This window comes from Chenopodium quinoa, unplaced genomic scaffold (assembly GCF_001683475.1).
Source record: "Chenopodium quinoa cultivar QQ74 unplaced genomic scaffold, ASM168347v1, whole genome shotgun sequence".
NCBI lineage: Eukaryota > Viridiplantae > Streptophyta > Magnoliopsida > Caryophyllales > Amaranthaceae > Chenopodium > Chenopodium quinoa.
In genome coordinates, this window is record NW_018744996.1 from 1,365,756 (window position 1) to 1,390,972 (window position 25,217).

At 36.5% G+C, this 25,217-nt stretch overlaps 2 protein-coding genes across 2 annotated transcripts; one reads left to right on the forward strand and one right to left on the reverse strand.

Annotated features, from left to right (window-relative positions):
• Nucleotides 1-21: 21 nt before the first annotated feature.
• LOC110707247 (putative pentatricopeptide repeat-containing protein At5g52630) lies at nucleotides 22-2,744 on the forward strand. Its single transcript, XM_021885264.1, has one exon. The coding sequence runs from the start codon at nucleotides 823-825 to the stop codon at nucleotides 2,626-2,628; it is 1,806 nt and encodes a 601-aa protein (XP_021740956.1). The 5' UTR covers nucleotides 22-822; the 3' UTR covers nucleotides 2,629-2,744.
• A 2,360-nt stretch (nucleotides 2,745-5,104) lies between these two features.
• Nucleotides 5,105-9,109, reverse strand: LOC110707248 (zinc finger CCCH domain-containing protein 30-like). Its single transcript, XM_021885265.1, has 2 exons — nucleotides 8,959-9,109; nucleotides 5,105-7,644 (listed from the first exon to the last, which is right to left on the reverse strand). The coding sequence occupies exon 2, from the start codon at nucleotides 7,535-7,537 to the stop codon at nucleotides 5,519-5,521; it is 2,019 nt and encodes a 672-aa protein (XP_021740957.1). The 5' UTR covers nucleotides 7,538-7,644; nucleotides 8,959-9,109; the 3' UTR covers nucleotides 5,105-5,518.
• Nucleotides 9,110-25,217: the final 16,108 nt, after the last annotated feature.

A 25,217-nucleotide genomic window follows, 5' to 3' on the forward strand; every position in this document is an offset into this window, starting at 1 on the left:
ATCCCATACCCCGCTTCGTTGCACCACCAACCCACAACCACGTTTCTTTGCACCACAAACCAACATCAAATCACTAACATCAACTTCCCAATTAACACAAACAACAATAATGAAACTAATCCAGTAAACAATCACCCACCTTGTTCAAATAAGGAAAAAAAATCCAATATCTTAATCCAACATTAATCACATCAATCAAAAAAAAAATCAATAAAAAATTCAAAAACAAAACCAAAAAATCAGAAATCAATTTTGGAATTTTCACTCTCAATTCATATAAAAAAATTCAAATTGTAGGGGTTTGGGTTTCACTACTATCATTAGTATTGCAATTAGTTGGGGTTTTGAGGTGGTTTTAGGCCAAATAGGGCAGCGACGGGGGTGGGTTGCAGGTGGTCGGAGGAAAAGTTGGAAAGGGATTGATTGTGGTTGTGGGGTCGAGGGAAGAAGAAGATGGATGGTTGTGTTTGAAGGTAGAAAGGCATTGAAGAAAGGGAGGAAGATAAAGAGGGGAAGCCATTGTTATGGTTGGGGCTGCCATGAGTGTCATCCATTGATGTCAGTAAGGAGATAGGAGGAGGAGAGATTAAAAGGGGAAAAAAAAACGAAAAAAAAAAACTTACATGATCGGTAACCGGTCACGTAGGCTTGTTAGGAGAAAATAGGTAGTATTGGATTATTCAAGAATAATTCAAAGGTGGATTGTTTTGGGAGAATAGAGAAAAGGTAGGATTATTCTTGTTAAATTTTCCTATTTTATAAATTAATCCAACCTAAAATACAGAAATTTTTTTAAAAAATTATCTGAAAACTTTGTTAGTAATGCTGCAACCTCTCTCTCCACACTGCTCTTCACCACCATTTTTACCCAAAATCCCAAACCAATTAAACTTCGAGCAACACTACCGCCATCTCTGCGACCTTCTCCTCACCTTTACCCGCTCTCGGGCACTTCCGAAAGGTCTCCAAATCCATGCCCACGTTCTCAAATTAGGCTTCCAATCCATCCCTCTTGTTTCCCACCATTTGATCAATTTTTATTCAAAAACCCAGTTTCCTGCCTTTTCCCGCCAAATTTTTGATGAAGCCCCTTTTAAGGTTTCTACTACCTGGAGCTCGGTTATATCTTCTTTTGCTCAGAATGAGCTTCCTTGTACTGCTCTTGAGTTCTTTTGTAGGATGATTGGAACTGGGTTTCGGCCTGATGATCATACGTACCCAAGTGCGATGAAGTCGTGCGCGATTTTGGGGAGGGTTGATGTGGGGAGATTGGTTCATGGGGTTGTGATCAAGACTGGGTATGAGGAGGATGTGTTTGTGGGGAGTTCTATGGTGGATATGTATGCTAAATGTGGAGAAATTTGGGATGCACGGAAGGTGTTTGATAAAATGCCTGAGAGAAATGTAGTGTCTTGGACTGGAATGATTTTTGGGTATGCTCAGTTGGGTGAAAATGAGGAGGCACTCAAGTTGTTTAAGTATGCTGTAGTGGAGGGTGTAGATGTTAATGATTTTACGTTCTCGAGTGCGGTTCACGTTTGTGGTAATTCAACCCTTTTGGAACTAGGGAAGCAAATTCATGGCATGTGCTTGAAGAAGAGTTATGATTCGTCGGGGTTTGTTGGGAGTGGTTTGATCTCGTTGTACTCAAAGTGTGGGATCATAGAAGGCGCATATCGTGTATTCGATGAGGTGAAGACAAAGAATGTTGGATTATGGAATTCTATGTTGATTTCTTGTGCTCAACACGCTCATTCTTCGAAGGTATTGGATTTGTTTCGTAGTATGGAAAGTGAAGGAACAAAGCCGAACTTTATCACCTTTTTGTCTTTGCTTTATGCTTGTAGTCATGCAGGATTGGTTAAGGAGGGCCAATTTTACTTTCATCGGATGAAGAAGTATGGCATTGAACCAGGGCATCAGCATTACGCCACCTTAGTGGATTTGCTAGGCCGTGCAGGAAAGTTGCAGGAGGCGCTTTCAGTTATTAAGGAGATGCCCATTCAACCAACTGAGTCTGTTTGGGGTGCTTTATTGACTGGCTGCCGACTACACGGCAACACTGAATTAGCAGCATATGCTGCAGACAAGGTTTTTGAGTTAGGTAATGTGGGTTCTGGCCTATTTGTACTGTTATGTAATGCCTATGCAGCAGCTGGGAGACTCCAAGATGCAGCCAAAGTTAGGATGATGCTAAGGGATAGTGGTATTAAGAAGGAAACAGGTTTAAGTTGGCTTGAGGAAGGCAACAAGGTTCACACATTTGCTGCCGGGGACAGATGTCATCCGAAATCCCAGGAGATATATCAGAAATTGGAAGAAATAGGGGAGGAATTGGAGCGAGCTGGCTATATAGCTGACACTAGTTTTGTATTGCAACAAGTGGATGATGATATCAAAAAACAAACAATTAGGTATCACAGTGAGAGGTTAGCAATTGCTTATGCGTTGATCAGCTTCCCACCCGACAGGCCTATCCGGATTATGAAAAATTTGCGTGTATGTGGCGATTGTCACACTGCAATCAAGTTTATGTCAAAGTGCACTCGAAGAATAATTATTGTGAGAGACAATAACAGATTCCATAGGTTTGAGGATGGGAAATGCTCATGTGGAGACTACTGGTAATTGTATTTTTGTGGCAGCAAACGTGACATTTGTTGTATAGATTTTTTTCACTCACCACATACATCTATAACAATGTTTCAACGAACAATTGTGGAGTTGTTTTAATTAAACATTCATATACAAAGCACCACTAACCATTGTGCCTGCATTGCTGCCAATAGAAAAGATTAACTGCAATCAAATCTTTACAGGAAGTTCACGAAATGTCCACCAAAAATTACAGCCCTTATGAGTTATGACAAGTTGACAACATAACCATTTCTATAAACATGTAAAGAACTAGACGCTGCAATATGGAAATCTGTTGTTCCTTCTGTACTCCTAGTAATGGATGTACTCCTAGTAATGGATACCGATGGTAAGGGTTAGGGAATCCCCATCCTAAAGTGATCGAAATTCAATGATTGATTGTTTATTGCAATTAATCTAATTATACAACTAGGAAATCTTATAAACTTGTAATTGTAATATACTGATTCTCAAAAATCCTAATATCCATTTTACATAGGCTCTAAGGCTCTTGCCTCAGCAGCCACTTCAACTCTAACACGCTTGGTTTCCCCTTTCTCTTCTGATTTTGATATCATTTTATGAAATTTAACCATTGATTTTAACATATTGGTGAATTCACCTACTCATCTCTTGTAATTTTGAGTGGGTTAAGGACTTAGGGTTTCATAGCATCTCCTAGTTCATGGATCCAAAATCGTTTGAAGCAGCATCTTCGAGCATCATTGAAGGATATTGCAACAGGATCGCGTGATGGAGGAAACTTCCTCATCCAAAAGCATGGGCGTGTTAGAATTCTTCAACCAAAACATTAATTTCTAAATCAACTAGATAAATTGTGATAATTTTTACAAATATACTTGTGCATGTATTGATGTATATATACTTTATGAAAAATATCAAATGGGGTTTTTTTTTTTTTTAAAGAAAATCAAATGGGGTCTTATTAAATTTGTATTATGTGTATTTTCAAATGTGAAAACTTTATAATATTTTTTTATTACCGAATTATAGATAATTAGCAAAAAAAAAAAAAAAAATTGCACATAAAACGATAATATTTTTCCTGATATTGTTTAAAATAAGAAATTTAGTCCTAATACTCTTAAACATAGCCTGAGCTTTGACCGTGCATTTAGCATAAATTTTTGTTTTTTTTTTTCCCTACAAAAATATAATGATATAATTATATTATTTGTGGATGTTCTATTTTAAAATTATGTAAAATCCTTTCTAAAGCGGAATGTAGCTCGTGTAGGCTAATTTCTTCGCCTCTATTAGAAATGATCATAATATAATATTGGGTGCACCAAATGCTAGATACCATATGTTTATATAACAGATAATTATTAAGAGAACGAGAATGATGGCCTTCAAACATAAAAAGTCGTACTCGTCCTGTACTATTTTCAATTTTTTTTAGTCAGTACACTTTGACTTTTAACACTGTTCAAAAAATTTCCTTGACTAGCACTAATAATGTATATTTACGACAAAAAATAATTATGCCGAATTTTGTTATAACGTGTCAATTATATTTTCATAATATCTACTCTTACACGGTTACACATTCACTTATTGATAATTATAAATATTTCGAGTAATTGTGAAACTTGTGTGATTAAAAAAAAATGTCAATTTAAAAAATTAAAAAAATAAAAACTTGCGCGGGGGGGGGGGGGGGGGTGGGATAGTACTTTGGAAAATATAGTACTACAAAACTGGAAGACAGTAAAATGTTGGTACATGTCAAAACTGAAAAAAGGTTCGTTTTTATCCAAAAATTAATACTACGTATAAACAAAGAAAATTGCCATGAGGAAAACATTCCAGCACCGAAAGTAAAAGAGTTGAAATAGATGCAATGATACTCTAAAATTAGTGGTTTCTTTTCACAAAGGGAATGAAGTAATGAGACAAGAGAACGATTTAGAGCCAAAGTTTTTCTACCCTTCTTTTTTCATATCCCTTTTTATAAAGGTACAAGGTAAGATAGAAGTAGAATAATTTCAACTAAATAGTGAACAACTATCACCTCGCTAAATTCTCAGCATCTAACTATGCTATCCATTACCAAAGTGATTGTACAAAGGCAACAACAAAAAGCACCACCTATCTCGGAGTTTATCTATTTGACCGCGTATGGAACCTCATCGAAAAATTTAGATACAAACACTATACAACATCCCAACATACAACAAACCCAATTTCATCAAAGAAGCCATGACTAAACTGAAATGATAAATCCTAAACAATATAGTACTTCATGTTATTACCGGTTGAAAGATTAGATTACCAAGTTAATGAGATTTTGTGATTTGCTTTTTTTTTTTTCTACTCAATCCACCTTAAATTTAACCGGGATTAGAAATTGTTTGACCAAAAGAAATATGAGAGAAGGCATTTAGTTTACAAGATAACCAAATTATACGAAGTATAACCAAAAGAAAAAATTAATCTGCCAATAGGGAAGAAATCAATAGCTTTGAAGATGTACAAAAATAGCACCATGTTAATGGTTTACAGAATGAGGCAATGAATTCAATGGAAAAGAGATGGAAGATACATGAGATATATAGTTTCTTTAATGAAACATATTGCTAAGCATACAAAGCAAAATTGACTAGGCCAAGGCCAAGCCTTTCAAAATAATGGCCGAGAAGCACCATGGTTCATAAGAAACATGGTGCAACAAGATTTTACCCTTTCTAACTACATTAGCAAGAATAGTCAGAATGAATATCATTCAACTAACAAAACAGAAAAAAAAATAGCATACTTCTATCTGCTTACCTTGCTCCATTCTTTCTGCTACCTATATCTTGCCTCGTTGCTACCAATCAAAATCCAGAAAGCAAAGGACAAGTAATATTATCATTATTTAATATCTTTCTGCCATATCCACTACTTCAGCTTGTGCGTTCGAATAAGAACTGTCAACCACTGATGAAACAGAACCTCCAACCTTCTCTTTAATGTCAGTAGGTGATTCTTTGACAAGTGACTGAACCCAAGAAAGATCAGGCTCTTCACCATTGTTGCCAAGCTCAAAAGACGAAGATCTCCTGAGTTTACCCAATTCATCTGTGTTTGTACCCCAGTCTGGCTTACCGTTGGAGGAACCCCATCTTGACCAAGAATGAACAGGAGAACCCACAATGGCACCCAAGCTGGTTCCAAGATCCCGAGAGCTGAGACTGCGGAACTGATGAAGTTGTTGCTCCCGTTGAGCAAGCATAGAAGCCCGAGCACTCATTGGGGAGATGGGTTCCACACTTCGAGGAGACATTCTTCCTGACAGTAATGGATGGTCAGCTACACCCTTAGGCGAGAAATTTGTGTTGATTGGAGAGAGCATGCCTTGCTGCTGTTGTTGAAACTGGTTGAAAACAGCAGATTTATGAGTAGGCGAGTAAAGACATGAACCCAGTCCTGGATCATTGTACCGCGGAGACAAGCTTTCAGCAGAAAAAAGATCATCCAGGTTAGAAGGGTTCAGAGTTTTTGAGCGGTTAGAGCGGTTTAAAGAATTAGGGTTCATAGAAAGGCAAGAAAATTCACTCAGGAGCTGTTGTTGCAAGTCATAATCTTGCAGCATTTCAAACTCTTCAGCTGCAATATCTCTTGCATTAAGAGATGACCTCAACCTACTGGACTGAAGATTGCTGCCTGGAAGACGCAAAGACGGAACATTTGGCTGTGGCCAAGCCAAGGAAGAATGAGAAATTCCATTAGCAGCTGAAGGTGACATTGGTGGAGTGAAAGCAGAAGGAGACATAAGAGATGAGGGAGATCCTGGCATAAAGTTCATAGCAGCAGCAAAATCCATAGAACTAGAAGCGCTTGAGCGGGGAGAGGGAACAGCAGAACCAGTAGACACATAAAGTGGTCTCAGTTCCTCAGGTATATGAGCAAAGAAACAAACTCTTCTAGCGCAACTTGGGCCATCCTTGCAGAGACGTGTCCTATATTGAGCTGGATGGAGCCAACACTCAAAAACCCCATGAGCATATTCACACATATCCCCTCTCCTACAAGCTCCTTTTCTAAAATCAGGGCAAGGAACACAGCTGTAATGGTACTTCCGCGGATCTCTCCTCCTAGCATTTTCACCTGGATGAACAAAAGGGCATTCTGTCCAATCATGAGAATAGGCACGAGAACAAGGACGAATCTTGAAGGAGTACATACGGAATTCATCAGTTGCATAAATGCTGTTCTTAATATCAGGTATGGATGGATCAATGGGGTATTCTTTCTTCTCAGATGTGTATGATGTAGCTTGGATATCATCAAACTTTGAGTTAATTGGTGAAGGTGGTGAGTCTGAGTAAGACGATGGAGATCCGTTCACTGGTGAAGATGAGAGTGGTGGTGAGTTTGAATTAGAAGTGGTGCTTGACAGCCTCAAAATGCGCTCACTAATAGAACCATGACCGGCAAGGAGTTCTTCAAGAGCAATTTTAACATCATTTTGCCTTGGTGAGACCATAATAACATCAAAAGGCCGATGTCCATTGGCATCAAGTGCATTATGATCAGCACCTGCCTCCAGAAGCAGCCTCACAGCATCAACAGCATTCATAGAACCACCAGATGCAGCACAGTGTAGTGCAGTGCTTTTATCCTCACCACATGACCGGTTTACATCAGTGATGGAGAGAGAAAGAATCAATTTCAGAACATCCATACTGCCGTAAATTGAAGCAACCATCAAAGGAGTTCTATGCTCATAGACCATCTGTTTGGAGCCTTTTTTCCGGACATACCACAACCCAGGCTCATCAATTCCAGACGGATCTTCTTCAATCAACCTTTTAAATGCTTCCACATCATTATTTGCAGAGACTTCAAGCAAGCTTGAAAATGCATCTACGGTCTCAACAGTCAAGTTATTCATGTCTTTGACAGAAGGCAACTAACAAAGAGAAGGAAATGCAGGCCAGAATTCAACAGGTTCCAATCACCCAACTTTACAGCGCATGATATGACTATCTAGACTTCCATCTGCAACAATATAAACCACAGCCATAATTAAACATCAAACCCTAGTACTCGGAAGCATGGAGGGAAACATATAAAAGACAACGAGTGCTACAAGCGAATGAGCCTATTTTTATCCACATATGAAGATTATGAAACATCGCCAAAACAATGAATTTCAAGAATTATCTCAGGAATAAACTTTATCCCACAAAAATCTCTCACAAGTCATGTACATAGATACATGTAAGAACAAGAGCAGATGGATAATCAACATTCAGCAACAGTCAAAAGAAGTTTAGATCCAACAAACCCATGGGACCAAGTTCCTGTTAATAACAGCAAAAAATTTTGTTTTCGAAACAAAGAACAGCTTCCAATTAGTACAACAAAAAACCCGAATGATTAATCAACAATCAAAAGCAACCCTGCCCCCCTTCTCCCCCTCCATATATGCAGGCAACAACAAATTGATCTACAATCATGAACATAAAACATTCAAAAAGAAAGCAAAAGGCAAACTTTGCAGCAAAACCAATAGCTTTTCTAGTTAAGGGTTTCACCTCATCTTCTTATCAATTACACTCATTTCAGACAGTGGGTCACATGCAATAATTCCTACTGAATCTGTACTATTCATTAACCATTCAAATTTGATAAATTCGTAGGCATGTGACCAAATTCTATAATCAGAAAAATTCATCAGCCCTAAAACTTAAAGCAAATACCAAATCCAAAACACTATGCCTAAATCTGTTTATCAACCAAAAAGCGGAAAATAAAATTTAAGGGTTTTTTGCCACAAATACAAGCATACTTCAACACTCAAATTGGGATGAACATGCAATAAAACAAAGCTTATTGGCCAAATAATGAAATGGGGTTCTAATAAATTATCCCAAAAAAAGTTGAAATACTTGTGAACATCACAAAAGTAACAGAAACTTCTGATTTTCACAAAAACAGGACCAAAGTCAAAAGATTAGAGAAAAAACAGGGAAAACCATAAAACCCCACATCATATTTTAATAAATTAATCCAACACAAAAAAAAACAGAAAAAAATAAATTAGCAGAAATTAATTAATTGGGGAAATTACAAAAAGCAAGTATAAACAATAAAAAATCAAATACATGCAAGTTGGGCAAAGAACAAATCAAACCCATTAATTCAAATAAAACCCAGAAAAAAATGGTCAAGTATAATAAAATTAGACAAGCAAACGTCCAAGTAAACAACTGAAATAAACTATCCAATTAGAAAAACCAATGATCAAAGGGATGATAAATTTGATTTTAAAAAAATGGGGGAAAAATCAAAGGAAGACAAAAAAGTTACCTTTATTTATTAATTAAGTTTATGTGAAGCTACTGCAGCAAAGAGAGAGATCGCATATGAGTAGAGAGAGAGAGAGGAAGAAGGGAGTTGAGAGATCTAGTAGAAGTAGAGAGAGAAAGTAGAGAGAGAAAGAAGAGTTGAGAGATCTAGTAGTAGTAGTAGAAAGAAGAGAGAGAAAGAGAAGAGGGAAGCAGTAGAAGAAGAAGGAAAATGAAAAAGGTGTGAGTAAAAAAAAACCGAGAAAGAGAGAAGAGTGCGTCTTTTCTTTTTCTCTTCTCTTCGTTTCACCATTTCCTATAAACAAGGGCTTTTTTTAAATTAAAATTTTTACAAGTATTTTGTACCAGAATAATACATTATCGGATTCTTATTAATTACAACACTTCAATTATTTTGTAAAATTTTATTACGTATGAAAAGTATTATCTCCGTTTCAAATTATTTGTAACGATTTGATTTAAAACATAAATAGATAATATTCAATCGTTTCAAACAATTTAAAACGGAAGTAGGATTTATTTTATTAACATGATTACTAATATACGGAGTATAAGTGAAGAAGGGAGGGAGGAGTGGTCTTGTTCACTTCACCTTATTTTTGCTGAATTGAAATTATTTTTACTGAACTAGTATTAGTTTTGCTAAACTGAAATTATTTTTACTGATTCTCTGTATTATTTCTTCTTTAAACTTACTAATTTTTACTGAATTGAAATTATTTTTACAGAATATTTTTTTTTAAGGTGAAGTGAACATGACCTAAACAGTTGATATCCAAATTGTAGACTACCAAAATCATCCCTCCTTCACTTTATTTTATTGTTAAAAAAAATGCTTAAAATGATTTAATCAATTAAAAAAAAAACAAACAATGATTTATGAACATCGACCAAAATAGAGGAATTGAACTCCATTGACAATTGATTGTTTGGCTTTGAAAACCAATTTAGGCAACAATAAGATATAATATTGTCAAATCTTGAAAATTAGGAAAGAGAAAAGGATAAAAAGATAATTTTTAAACGAAAACTTTTTATATGTGGCTGATCACATGATGTGGCCAACCATCATGGGTTTACTCAATTTGCTAGTGTTATATGAGTACTTGTGTTAGGGTTATATGGGTTACTTCGTCAGTGTAATATGAGTTACTCTGTTAGTGTTGTAGGGGTTTCTCCATTTTTTTACAAACAGACATATGATGTGTCCAGTCACACTGAAAACGCGCTAATTTTTGAAGTTTATCATTTTCTTCGATTATTGGTTAAAGTAGTAATCATAAACTTAAATTTATATAATAAGGTTTACGTATAATTTGGTAGGTATATTTTGATCACAAACTATTGGGTGCGGCAGTCCGCACCCAATAGTTCGTGCGGCGGGGCGGTAGCGGCAGCGGCAGCCTTCCACCACCTGCAAAATCAAACACATTGAACCACAATCTAGATCTACATCCCCAAAATCCCCAAATAATACTAAGAAATAACGAAATCCCCAAAATCAAAACAAATCACAAATTAAAATAAATAAATAACCCTAAATCGAGAAAAAGCAAAAAAAACTTACAATTGGAGGTGCTAATGGCGCAGCATCGGCTTAAGGTAGAGGTGGTGGTGGTGCAGCTTCGGCTTAAGGTAGATGTGGAGGTGGTGTCGCAATGGATGGGTGATTTTGCGCGTGTTGTGGACGGTGGTTGGAGGTGGTGCTGCAATATTGTGGACGCTGGTGGTGGTGGTTTGTGGACGGTGGTTGGACGCTGCTGGTGGCGGTTTGTGGACGGTGGCGCTGCGATTTTGGAGGGCGTGAGGATTTGTGGAGGTGGCGTGAGGATTTGGTGATGCTAATTTGTGGTGTGAGGAATTGTAAGTTGCAAAAGGGGGAAAGAGGAGAGAGAATCAAGTAAAAAAAAGATTGTTGGTTGTTAATCATATTAGATAACAAATGATGCATACAAGCCAATAAAAGTAACATATCAGCCAGTTGATGTCTAATATCAGTCAACATTAGGGACATATCAAACATCAATATAAACGTATCAGCCAACAAAAGGAACCTATCAGCCAACAAAAGGTACATGTCGGCCAACAAGAGGAATATATAAGCCAACAAAAGGTACTTATTAGCCAACAGAAAGAATATATCAGCCAACAAATGAAGCACATCAGCCAACAAAAAGATGAAATTAGCAAACAAAAGCAACAGGTAAGCCAACAAAATAAACACATCAGCCAACAAAATGAAACATATAAGCCAACAATTAAAATATACATATCAGCCAACAAAATAAAGATATCAGTCAACCAAAGAAATACATCAGCCGACTAATGTCTGATAGCAGCCAACCAAAGGAACATATCAAAAATTAATACAAAAACATATCAACCAACAAAAGGAATATATTAGCCAACACAAAAACCATATCAGCCAACAAGTAAAATATATCAGCCAGCCTGCTGCACGAAATACCTACTCTATTTTGATTAATTAATTTGTATGTTTGTTATTATAACAAGAGAATGAATTAAGTGGGGAAATCTGATGGCCAAGTTTTGAAATAACCAAAACTATGGAATTTTTTAATCCTTTTAATTCAAACACGAATTTAAAAATAACCATCTCCCAATGAATTATGATGACAAAAATAATTGAATGTACTCACTTTATTAATTTTTCAAAATAACCGAGCAAAATTCTAAACGTAAAGAACAAAAGGGAACGAATGGAGGAGTATCTAATACTTTTAGGCTAAATATGTATTTCGATCAAACCATTGCCACTAAGATTTTGTTGGATACATGTTGATTTTTAATTTTTATATTTTTTTTTTGTAATAAGAATATTGAGATATTCAAATTTCAGTATTTTGCATTGAAATTTGTGCAGAAAAAAGGCAAATACTTAAAAAGAAACAAAGGTAGTATATAGAAGAAGTGTCACAATGTTTATTTTTACAATATTCTGTATTACTTCGTAACTTTTTATAGTTTCAACCAACATATTATTAGTGATACTCCCTCTTTCCCTATTTTTTTTCACCTCATTTCACTTTTTTTGATTTCCAAGACGCGTCTTAAAACATACTTTTTCCGTTCCAAATTAGATGACACGTTTTAACTTTTGACACTATTCATTAACTTTGCTTTGATTAACATTTGGGATTTATAGGTAAAAAAAAAAATAGTCATGTGAGATCTTGTTCAATTCAATTTAATGTGTACTTAATTAAAATTCAATGTCTAGGCCTGTTCTGATCACCTTATTTTCACTTATTTCAGATGTAATAAGGGTTACAGTACAAATTATAAGTAAAATAAGTTTTTGTAAGGGCTAATAAAAACTGGTAAAATAAGATAAATTCAGATGAGTGAAAATCAGGTGAATAGAACGCACCCTTAGTATTTTTTACAATAATATAATCAAAGATATTCGATTAAACTTTTGCATTGACAAACGTAATAAAGGAAACGTGTCATCTAATTTGGAACGGAGGAAGTATATAACTCTATTTTTATATGCATAAAAAATATAAAAATTTGATATTAATAAAATATACAATGAGATGATTCAGATGAATCCAATAAAACCCCACTTAACTATATTATCTCTTATTGATTAATGAAATTTTACGGTCAAAGTTTATAAAGTTTGATCTAATTATTTGTAATGAGTTAAAAAAATAGAGACAAAGAAAGTTTTAATTATCAAAGTTTACATTAGAATACCCCTTGAAAGAAAGGGTTCTTAATGGTTTTGTATTTTACCTTTAAAACACATTATCAAAGTTGTATTTTGATAAATATAACCATTAAAATATCACATTTAACCTGATATGGAGGGAGTAGCAAAATTTTGAAAAAAAAAAAATCGGTTTTTGTTTGATGTAGATATAGGCACATAGCACAAAGCACAAAGCACATAAAATAAAGAATATTTAAGGTAGAATAATTAATTCCAAAATTTGGAAATTTTTTACTCCAAAAGTTCAAACAACTAAACAATATCCAACTATTATATCACTAATAAATAAAGTCGGTCTCGCAGCCAGACCATGAGACAGCAACACTTGACATTCCAATTATTTGTCAAGTGTCACGCCAAGTTGGCAAAACAAGGTATTATTGTGACACATATGATGCTAAGTAAGCAAATTTTGGATAGATTTTTTAAGATAAAATTGTTGTATAGAGGTTTATTGTCGATACATTTCTAATATTTCATATATACAAAATTAATCATAACTTTTAATAAAAATCCTGATCCATTTATAATACATTAATTTATTTTAAAAATTAATAGTGAATATTGGTAAAAATATTTTCAATTCAGTAAAAGCAATTTAGGTTCAATAAAAATAATTTCAAGTTAACTATAACATAGATGTATTTAATTTATTCAAAAAAATAGAGAATATTTAAAATACGTTTTAATCAGTTAAATAATTTTTGTTTGCTAAAAATACTTTCAGTTCAGTAAAATAATTTCAAGTCAATAATAACATAGATATCTATTTACAAACAAAACTACAAAAAGTACACTAATATATAAATTATCAAAAGAAATTGTATGATTGTATATAATATTCATGCTAACCGTTTATCCTAAATTTTATCAACCATCTGAACATCGTTCAGGCACAAAACTAATTTAACAATAAAAACAATAAAAGAAGAAGTCGGTAAATACTACTCGTAGTCATTTTATGGTTTAGTTAAATAGCTTGGTCGAGCCGTTTGATTGGAATGTATGTAACCATAATAAAAAAAAAAAAAAAAAAAAAAAAAAAAAAAGGTTAGTACAAACAACAGTTTTTTAAGAGGCCAAAAGTTCTTTTGTTTAATTTAAAGTTGAATAAATGGTCTAAGTCTGTCCAATAGAATTAGAAGACATGATAGTTTATAAGTTTATATAAATAAATAAAAATTTGTTTAAGCACGTATGCAATTTGTCGTCGTCGCTTTCTTGCATTAAATCTAATGTGAATTACTTCCTATTTTTTAATTATTGTTTTCTTTTCTGGTGTAAATCTAATGTGATTATGTCTACATTCTGAGTTTGTACCAATCACTTGTCGCATTCATGCGTACGATTAAGATAGTTATTTTTTTTTTTTTTTTTTTTTTTTTGACAGCATGATTAAGATAGATTAATAGTCAGTTTTGAGTCCGAGTGATGCCTTATATTATGAGAAACACAAACTTTCATATGTGGTGGAGCCACAATTTTTTATTTATTTGTAAAATTCTTTGTCTCTCCTCTCCTCTCAAATCTCTCCTCTCATTTTCTCGTTCTAATTTTCTCTCTCTAACCGTCATCGGAGAATTGTGCTCGTACTCCGTACATCTCTCTCCTCGTACTCCGTCGCTGGGAAATTGTGTTGTCGTGGTTTTTTTTAAAACAAGTTAGAGGTCTTTAAGGCCAAATTTAGCCATGAACTAGAGTTTTCATGGTCGAATTTGGCCTTTACAGCCATATTTAACGTGAAATTTGAAGCCATTGCTGATTTTTAAGGTATTTATTCGTTTTCATTTTTTTAAGGTGTTTAATTTTTTTTCCGTTTGTTTTGTGTTGTTTTTGTTGTGCTATCATGGTGGGTTGGTTGGGTGTGGTTTAGGTTTGGTTTGGGTGGGTCTGGTTGGGTGGGGATCTGGAGGTGGGTAGGGTTTTGGTTGCTGTTGTGGTGGGAAAAAGGTTAGGTGGGGATCTAGTTGTTGTTGCCGTTTTGGTCGGATCTGGGTTTAGTTGTGCGTTTGGTGAAATGTGGTGGTGGCGTGGCGTATCGGGACTGGGGCTGGTGGCGTTGCGTATTCGGGCTGGGGCTGGTGGCGTGGGGCAGTGGGTACGGGAGTTGGTGGTGGCGTGGGGCAGTGGGTACGGGAGTGAATGTGTAGCAGTAGGGGTCTGGGTTGTGTGATGAGTGAGGTGCAACAGTTGATGGTGTGGTGGAGTTTAAGGCTTTGAGGTGGGGTAGGATTAGGTCTTACTGGTTTGTCAAGGGTTACTAGGTCGGAGGGGTTAATTACTTGGTCAGGGGTTATTTGGTCAAAGGTTACTAGGTCGGTCAGGGGTTACTAGGTCAAGAGTTACTAGGTCGAAGGGGATACTAGGTCGATCAGGGGTTACTTGGTCAGGGGTTACTAGGTAGGTCAGGGGTTACTAGGTCGGAGGGGTTACTTGGTCAGGGGTTACTAGGTCGGTTAGGGATTACTCGGTCATGGGTTACTTGTGTGTTAGCTGGCCACACACAAAATTTGTTGTATGAGATATTGTAGACACCTGATTGTATCTCCCTAAAAATCTAACCCTGCGATGAGTACCTTTCACGTCTTTGATTAACGAGTTCGGTAAAGAATTGAAAAGTCTCGTGAAGTTTCCTTAAGCCTTGACCATACTTCTAACCTTACCTAAAATGTTTTAATCCAAAATCATACATTTCGTGTCTTTAAACCCAAAATTATTCATTTCGTGTCCAAATCACAAAAACGTCCAAGCCATATTATTTTGGTCCAGATTCCTGATCCAATTATTGTTTAGTTGGATGGGGTTTGAAAAGAGCTTTCCAACGATATATTATAAGCCCAAATCCGACTTAAAACGAATAAGTTGTGGCCAAAATACTAAACCGAGCCCAAACAGGACCTAGGTTCACCTTACCTACGACCCAATGATGTGAGGGTCCAAATACCTTATTCCTAATCCTAAACCAACTAGGATACCTTTGGAGCTTCTAAAAATTTCTAGATGGTTCTAGTTTATCCTTTCCGAAAAGATAAAGATCAAAAGAGTTCGAACCCGAGTAAAACTTCTCTTTTTATAGTCCTTATCCCGATAAAATTCAAAGACGTCCAGATGCATGTATTTCGTTGATCTAATTCTATAAAAATCAAATTACGTACAACTTTGATATCTTCAAAATCATCGCAGGACAACAGAACCAAGGCACGACGATAGTCCTATCGCGACGCGATGGACACTGCCGCACTGCATTAGTCCCATCGTGCCGCGATAGGTCTATCGCCCCGCGATGAAACCTGTTTTATTCCGTTTACAATTCTGATCTTTTCTGATTGTCCAGACTCTTTTTTTCCTTATAAATAGAGGTCGTTTTCCCTGTTTTGAAATCAGGTTGAACCATCAATCATAAGCTACAATTAGCTATAATCACCTAGCTCCAATCATCATCAATCCTTATCAATCATCATGTTCTTAGCCTAAACACATCCTTAATACATCCCAATCAAATACCATACCTTATTCACGAGATCCGAATACTCTAAGCCATACTCGACGTTGCCTTCGACCTCGACGTGAAAGGTTGATAGTTCTGAGGGTTTGGTCCAAAATCTATATTTAAATTAATATTTGATTTATTTACTTTAATTATTTTAACTTTTTTGAAGTTTACTAACGTGTGTATTGTTTTAATAGCAAGAAGGTTGAGGCATCAAAGTGAGTAATTTAATTGTCCCTTTAAATATTCTTTTGATTTTGGAGTAAAAATTATGTTTATGATGGTTTACTAACGTGTGTACTATTAACGATGTCTTGATGATGTTCTTATGATGATAATTGTTGTGTTAATCATATGTTGCTTGATTATTCATGATTTATTGTAATTGCTTGATCACACCCTTTTTGCAGGTTTAAAGGGAATTTGTACTTGAAATCACGCATAATAAAGATAATTAATAATTTGGATTTAGGCTAATATGATTTTAATTCAAGTGGTCACCAATAATAGATTTGATTGTGCATTAATAATCAACCAATGTAGATTAAACAAGTTTAAGATTAACTTGATGTGTGTATGTTGATCGAAAAGCGCACATGAATATCATAAGAATTTAGTAGAGGCCTATTTAGGGCGGGTTCAATTTCTTTTAGGTTGGATTCGTACCATCATCCCTGATTATCCAGTCATGGTTTTGGACCACTATGGAGTTAGCGATCTCCGTGATCGTGAATGGGGTGCCTTCATACCCGTGAACGGTTTACAAGTTCCTAAAACTTGTTGGCGACTCTTTTATCTCTATCTTCTTTTCCTTGGAACACCGCCATGCTTAAAAGCATGAATCACATTAGGATTCAAAGATAAGTTTGAAAAATTCCCTATAAATATACTCTTCATTTTCCATTTTCAAATGTCATTTGTTAGATCTTGTTATGAAATAAAGTCATGTACTCTAATACTTGTATAACATAGCTTATTGTATAATTCTCTAGTTAGTAAACTGGCAGTTATAGGTTCAAATTTTGTATGAACCATTATAAATTATAAAATTAGAGATATCAAAAATACTAATTGACTCAATCCAAAGTTTGAATTACATAGACACAACTATCGACTTCTTTCGATCTTAATTATTGTTCTTATTGTTTTCGACTGAGAGGGTTGAAAAGTTTTTCTCATACGAAAATTGTTCATATGAGTAGTTTATAATTTTCCATCAATGTTCCTCTATTTATTTGGTGAATGCGTTAATATTTATTACAAGTACAATTTTACTTCTCCATGCATGATAATTCTAATTTTTAATCACTATTTTCTTTTTTCAATTGTGACATTAATTATATTGTCCCTTTTCTCTAGACTACTCCATCTATTTATGAAAGAGGTTTATGTTTGCCCAAAAAAAATTATATATCGCGGGTACAAGGTGCATCTAAGGGTATTTTTTTTGCTCATTTGATATATATATTTTTTTGCTTATTTTAAATTATTATTAGGAAAAATACACTTTAATAATCTCAACTATGGGCGATTTACTTCTAATAGTCACAACTAAGGTTTATTTTTTAATAATCCTAACTATGTTATGCGTTTGCCTCTAATGGTTACAATGACCGATAACCTACTAAAAGAGGTTTTTTTTTTTTTTTTTTTTTTTGGGGGGGGGGGGTTAATAGCCATGTGTCAACACGTGATTGGTCTAAAATTAAAAAAAAAATTAAAACATAAAAATTTAAACAAAAAATAAAAAATAAAAACTAAAAAAAAAAATTACCCAGCCATCTTCCCCCCCACCGCCAAACCCTAACCCCTCCCCTAAACTCACCGAAAATCGGCCGGCTACCCACCTTAACCACCAAAACTGGCTGGCCGGTCCTCCACCGCCCCATCTGACCCACCCCTGACCCCAAAAATCACCAACTCGACCCATGGAAACCACAACAACTCCAGCCCCGAGCCGCTAACACAGCTCCTCCACAACCCCTACTACAACTCGCAAACAACAACAATAATACCTCCAGCAGCCCACATCGACCACCAAATTACCTCAGCTGCCGTATCTCAACCACAACACCAATTTACAGCAGCAACCACGCAAATTCTGGCCACCAAAAAGCAAAAAAAAAAATAGAGCAGGGGACAAATGTTGGGGTTTTCAAGGTTGAAAAATATTGGGGTGGCTGGGTAGGTGGTTTCGAGGGTCGGGGGTGGGTCGCATGGTTAGTAGAGGGTCGGTCGGCCAACCTTTCTGTGGTTAAGGGAGGGTGCCCAGCAGTTTCCGGCAATGTTAGAGGTTGAAGTTAGGGTTTCCGGTGAGGTTAGGGACTTAGGGGGTGGGGTGAGGGTGGTTGGGAAATTTTTTATTTTTAATTTTTTAAAATTTTTTTGAACCAATCACGTGATGACATGTGTCATGATAAACTGTTATAACAGGTCGTTGACTTGGTGTTGACCGATTGGGACCATTGGAGGCAAACGCATAGCATAGTTGGGATTATTAAAAAATAAACCTTAGTTGGGATTATTAGAAGTAAATCGCCCATAGTTGGGATTATTAAAGTGTATTTTTCCTTATTATAATGAGCAAAAATATATCAAATGAGCAAAAAATTAATCTTAGTTGCACCTACCTCTATGTGTAGCCGGGTATAAAAAGGTATTGACGTTTGTCATTTTAGGCGTTCCCCTTCAATAATTTTCAAATAACAAAATTGTGGTCTCCTCCCCCATTCGGTTTTTGTAAACTTAATTTTGATGGTTATGCCAATCATAATTCTGCTACCGCAGGTGTGGTCATTCGGAACCACCTCACTAATCATGTGGTTAGTCGTACTTATAATTTAAGATCTTGTCCGACCTTCCTTGCAGAAGCTATTGCTTTTCGCAATGGCCTCCTTCTTGCTAAGGAATCTAATTTTTTGAATATTTTTATTGAAGGAAATAATCTTGCTGTTATATTAATATTTTACAGGGTCATTTCAGCTGTCCATGTAAACTTCAGCTTCTTATGACAGATGTCAAGGCTATTTTGGATTATTTTTCGAGCTTTCAGGCAAGACACATCTATTGAGAAGGAAATTGGGCAGCAAACTATGTTCTCGGCTACTCTACTTTGACTCATCAAGATATAGATTTGTTTTTAGATAGTAAATTTGCTTATTTTTTTTATAGTTTAGGTCACGGTATTTTGAGAAGACGTACCTAATCTCCTATGTATCTTACTTTTAAAAAAAAAAAAATTACGTTTCAATTATCTTAGATTAAGATAAGTACTCTCTACTACGTATTTTTTTTACACATTTCCCTCATACATGCATACTTTCCATGCAACTATCCCCATTTATCAAAATATTTGCATAATCCCAATGACTAAACATAACCTTATCTTACCTATTCTCAATGCAAATATTCTCATTTCCAAAGTTAATTTAGGCCATGTTCTTTTGAGCTGCTTTGCTTTGCTCAGCTTAAAAATAATAATTAATATTTAATAATCTCACCTGATTAGGAAAAAAAAGAGGTTTTTTTTCCTCTCGTTTAGGGGCGATTAGGGACGGGTAGGGTAGGCTTTCCACGTCCATTTTCCGGCATATTTTCCGCCGATTAGGGGTGTTTAGGTCAGGTCTCCGGTTACTGGTTGTTCAAGGAGCGGTTTACAGGTAGAATTCAGGCGAAATTCAGGTTTCTTTCGTGCGGTTTTAGGGTGTACAGGCTGTAGCGTAACGCTCACTTCATCGGGTTTCTAATTTAGATTCAGCGTGCTTGGTGTCAGGCTCTTTTCCGGCAATCTGGTCGGGTATTTCCAACGGTTTGTTAAGGTTTTTTCTGGCCATTTGATCTCAAGCAGTTTAGGTTCAGTGTTGGTGCGTATTTGATGGGCGTTAGAATGGTCCCACAATCCACACTCATCCAAACACATTTATAAGCAAACATCTCACAAACCAAGCACAATGATAAGTAAGAGTTCGGTCCACAAGGAACGAGATATAATCGCTAAAGATCTTAATACGCAAGCTAGTTCGAAGACTTATGTTGATTGGGAGTTCGTCAAGTAGACAAACAAACTATTGTTCTAAATCGAGTGATTAAAATCACTAGGGAATGAGATCCACTCAACCATGGAAATGAAGCATATTGGGAGTAAAAGAGACATGAGATAGCAAGGACTATATGTAAGACTAACCTCATGCAATTAGGAAAACAACTCACACTCCTAAACTTAGATCCCTCATTAGTTTAGCAATTGGAGATACATAATCAAATTGCAATAAGTAATGACATACTTAATCTATATTTCCATGTCAAACTAAGTATAACATGCCATCAAGCTCCAAATTTAAGGGTAGCTAATCCTATCATGTAGAACTAACAAGCAATCTCATACAATCAATTTAATCACAAATCAAACATCAATACTTCTCCCAAGTTTACTTAATTAACCATTAGGTTGAGCTTCACTCAACCCCTAGCAAGGGGTACTACTCACAATTCATTGTGAGTAACATGCAAAGTTCCAAGTTGGTGTTTGGGGAAAAGTGATTCACTATGGATAAAACTAACATGCAACAACAATTTATCAAGACTAAGAGAGATTCAAGTGACTTGAAATAACAAATTAAAATCAGAAAATAAGTAGTTACAAGTGAAAGAAGTTACTATTGAAGCTTCAAATGTTGAATAAATGCTGAAAATCCGAGAATGAACCTTGAAGTTTTCTTCTACAATGATTAGATTTTTTTTTGGAGAGTTTCCAAACTAAATCATCCACTAATTAAATGAACTAAGGTGCTAACTAAGAGGAAGTTTTTCTTTCTAAAACTATTATACTCAGCTAATCTCCCTTCTTCAAAAACGTTCTAAAAAGGAACTTAAATAGTTCGTATAAAGTCGGCTAAGATTGGGAAAAGGTCCGACCGAACTTTGGGTAGGTTCGGTCGGAATCTGGGTAGGTTCGGCCGAATCTCCCTGATCCTTGTTTGGTCGAACTTTTGAGATTTGACCCCTCCTGCAAAATCGCTGAAAACTGATTTGAAACTGCCTCCTTTGCACCTTGGAAGTTTGGTCAAACTTTTGAAAAGTTTGACCACACCTTGGTTCGACCGAACCTTTCAAAGGTTCGACCACACCTCCTCTTTCACTTCTTCTTCTTGCTTCCTCTCCTTTCCTTTTTCTCCTCTTGCCTTTGTCCATGCCTCCAAGCTTGGCCAAGGGGCCTCCCACCGTGCTTAGGACCGCCATGGAACCTACAAAAGATAGCAAAAATTACGAGAGAATGGGAATGATAAAAATAATGCATAAAGATTATCAAAACAAGTGCAAATAAGCATACTTTTCATCAACACATAAAGAAGCCATAAGAGGAGAAATGAGGTAGAAAAACCTAAGAAAATAGGAGGAAAAAGACCTAAACACTACCCCTAAGAGTGACATAAATGGCACTCATCAAACTCCCCCACGCTAAGCCTTTGCTCGCCCTCGAGCAAAGCAGAAGAAGATGAACAAGGGAGAAAGATTAAGTTATTCAAACAAGAAAAGAACAAAAGAAAAGCCGAAATTGCTTTTAGCAAAAGCAACAAGCCATTTAAACCTCAAGGTCGCCGATGAGGACAAGCTGTGATCTTGTGAGGGTTTCCAAAGAGCATACCCCACAACTTTTACAAAATTGTGTTCAAGACAAACCAAAAACAAGGGAAAGAACGACAACAAATCCAACGCAAATCATAGTCAAGTCAAGCTTTTAGAGATAACAAACATGAATGAATGCCAAACTTTCTGAGTAGTAGAAGTGAGCATGCAAGGGGATGCCGAAGGTTTATTGAAGGAAAAGTCATGCAAACTTATAACACTCAAGAAGCAAAGCATTCAAACGCACAAGTCAACTTTATTATGCTCGAAATGAAAATGAAACAACTAAGCTTTCTGTGGTTTGCCTTGAACAAAAAAAAAAAGAAAAAAAAGAAAATCTTTTCCATTTTCACATTTTTCGATTCCTTTTTTTTCTCAAAAGGAAGGAGTACAAGATAGATAAGAGGCAAGTAAACATATAATTCCCAATCGACAAACAAAGATCGTTCAGCATCAATATCAACGATCACCAGATTCCGTGGAATCAAATGCAAACAACCTTGAACAATCAACTCCATCCTAGTCTAAACTAACTATGCACACAAAGGAAAATAAAGGAAAGTAGGGAAATATCTCACCAAATGCCGCTTGAATTAGAAGACAAGACAAATATTGCGATCTCACCAAGGTTTCCGGAGCTTGAGTTGCTCCTTATTCCATCTTTTTGTGTTTCCATTTTCAAGATACAAGGAAAGTGAGCCTAAAGAAAAGACACTACAACTATACAAAGAAAAGTTAGTGAACAAAAGAAAAAGACTAGAATTATAAACAAAAGAAAATGACTGACAAAAAGCTATCTACAAAATTTGGATTAAGGGATTTGGATTATGGGATTTGGATTGAAAATTTGTTCATTAGACCAAGAGAGAAGAGGGAACAACAACTTATTCAAATTTTTTTTTCACACCATAACATCATCATCATAAGAATCATCATCATCATAAAAAAAATAAAAATATAACCAACCAAAAATCATCACTAACTACAACAAATTTACTATCCTCAATGGTTCTCCAAATGCACAAGCTACCATCCTACCACACTACCCTCCTATGTACACTTCAACCAAAAGGAACATCCTCCCCCACGCTAGTCTTTTGCACGTCTCGAGAAAAATTGAAAGACATGGAAATTCGGTGGGGAGAAAGGGGGAGAACCCTCATTGGGGGTATCTATCCTCCCGTTCCTTAGGAGGGTTAATGAAATAAAACCCGGAGCAATCCATGAATGGATGGAAGGGTTGGTTAAAGTGCTCATAGGGCCACCCTTGAGTACCCCAACCACCATCAAAAGGATTCGGGGTTGATGGACATGCTGGATCATAGGCGTAGTCACACCCACTCGGCCGATATGGGTTGTATGGTGGGGTACCAACACGTTGGGACGGGTCGATAGGACCTTCCCAATAAGCATAGGTGTTGGGGGTGGGGTTGTTAGGGTCATAGGGGTTCCAATGTGGAACCGGACCCTCTTAAGGCGGGTGGTAGGGATAGTTAACATAGGGCGTTTGAACGCCCGCTTGCACAAGATTATCATAGTTCATCCTTCCGCAGTACCCCCATTGTTCAATAGAAGCTTGATTATCATGACGAATACCATCGAGGGTACTACGGAGGGTACTCATATCAAAAGGAGAAGAGGAAGAAGAAGAAGATGTCTCACCTCCCCCACTAGGGGAGGGATGGGCTGCTCCATTTGGTAGACCGGTTGAGGGTGTGGAATTGCACCCCGGACTTGATTCTTCCTTAATTCATCGGGGATGAATTTTCGCTCAATCTTCCATCTTAGCGGGTTAGAAGGATCTACCGAAGTGTAAGGGGGATCCGGGAGGACACACCATTCTTCTCCATTATCGACCAAGAGGATAAATTTGCGATTTTGGGTGGTGTAGTTGATGAAGCGTTGGTTGCGGAGTGCAACAACAGAGAGGGCATATGGAGGATAGCCGACGACCTCTTCTTCTTCTTTGTTTTGGAACACATGGGGGAGCAAATCAATTTGGTCCTTGTAAGCTCCACCTTTCAAAGAAAGGGCAATGAGAGTGATCATCCCCCCCATGTGTATCTCATCACCAAGTCGCCCATCACGAGTGTCCAACAATCTCAAGATAAAGGTGGTGGAGCATTGGAACTTCAAGCGTTGAGGATTGTCGGCCAAGTAGAGGCAAGCTACCTCATCTTTCACCATAGAGCCGAGGTTTTCCTTGAAGAATACGGCATATTGAAGGAGCCGGGCAAAGTATCTCAAAGCAATATGAATGATGTTGTTGACCTTTGCGGTGTTAATGCAAAAAACGAGCTTGGCGGAGATGCTCCGCCACCATTATTTTTCATTATAGGGGATGCGACACATTGAGGTCATATCGGAGGGTCGATATAACCCGGTTGCTTGCCAATGGAAGATGTCGTTGAGCTCACTCTCGGTTAGGGAATGATCTTCGTTGAACATGCGAAAGTGAAGAATAATTAGAGATTCATTCCCTTCATCATCTTCTTCAATGACTTCCTTGCGGTAGGGAAGCAAGGAACTCCAATGTGTCGCGCTTATAGGTGTGAGCGTGGAGGTCGATGAACTCGCCCCAACCAAAATTTTGTGCGAGTCGGACTACTTCATCCATGATGCCAAGCTTTCTTAAGGTGTTATCGCAGAAGAACCTTGTCGATCGTATAGGACGATCTATGAGGGTCTTATAGACATCCCAAAAGTGCTTATTCGGAGCGATGATGCCATGATCATTGATGCCGGGTGGAGGTGGGAAAGTCGGTGATGAAGATTCACCCGTCCTTGCCTTTGCCAAAAAGATGCATTGTGAATATAAAAAATCACCAAGAACTAACATTAGGAAGATCCAAGCCAAGAGGAGACACAAGAAGCTTGCCAAGATAAAAAGTGTATGCAATGAGAGTAAAAGCCATGAGTTATGAAATAGATGTAGATGATAACAACAATACAATTCAAGGCACTAATGGACACTTATAAACCAAGGCATGAGCTAAATGTCCTATGGCAATCAAATGCAAATCCTAAGAAAGCCTAGGTGAAATTGGGCATGACATCCCCTAAAATTCATGAAAATCACTCAAAACTCATTAAAATTAAACCAAGAACAATGAGTAATAATCACAAAATTACATCCAACTCAAGAATTTCTCTATCAAAATGTAGCATGAACAACCTAGTGAAAAATCAACATATTCAAGCAAAGGATTTGAAATCATGAAAAATCAAGGCATACATGCATATTCATCACGAAACAAATTCTACTATCAACAACCAACCAATTACAACAAGGAAATCCCAAGAACCACATAAATCAAACAAGCCATGACTAACAATTTCAATTATACCACTATTCATACTTGAACATGTAAAACATGGTAAAACTAAGAGAAATTGAAGAAATGAA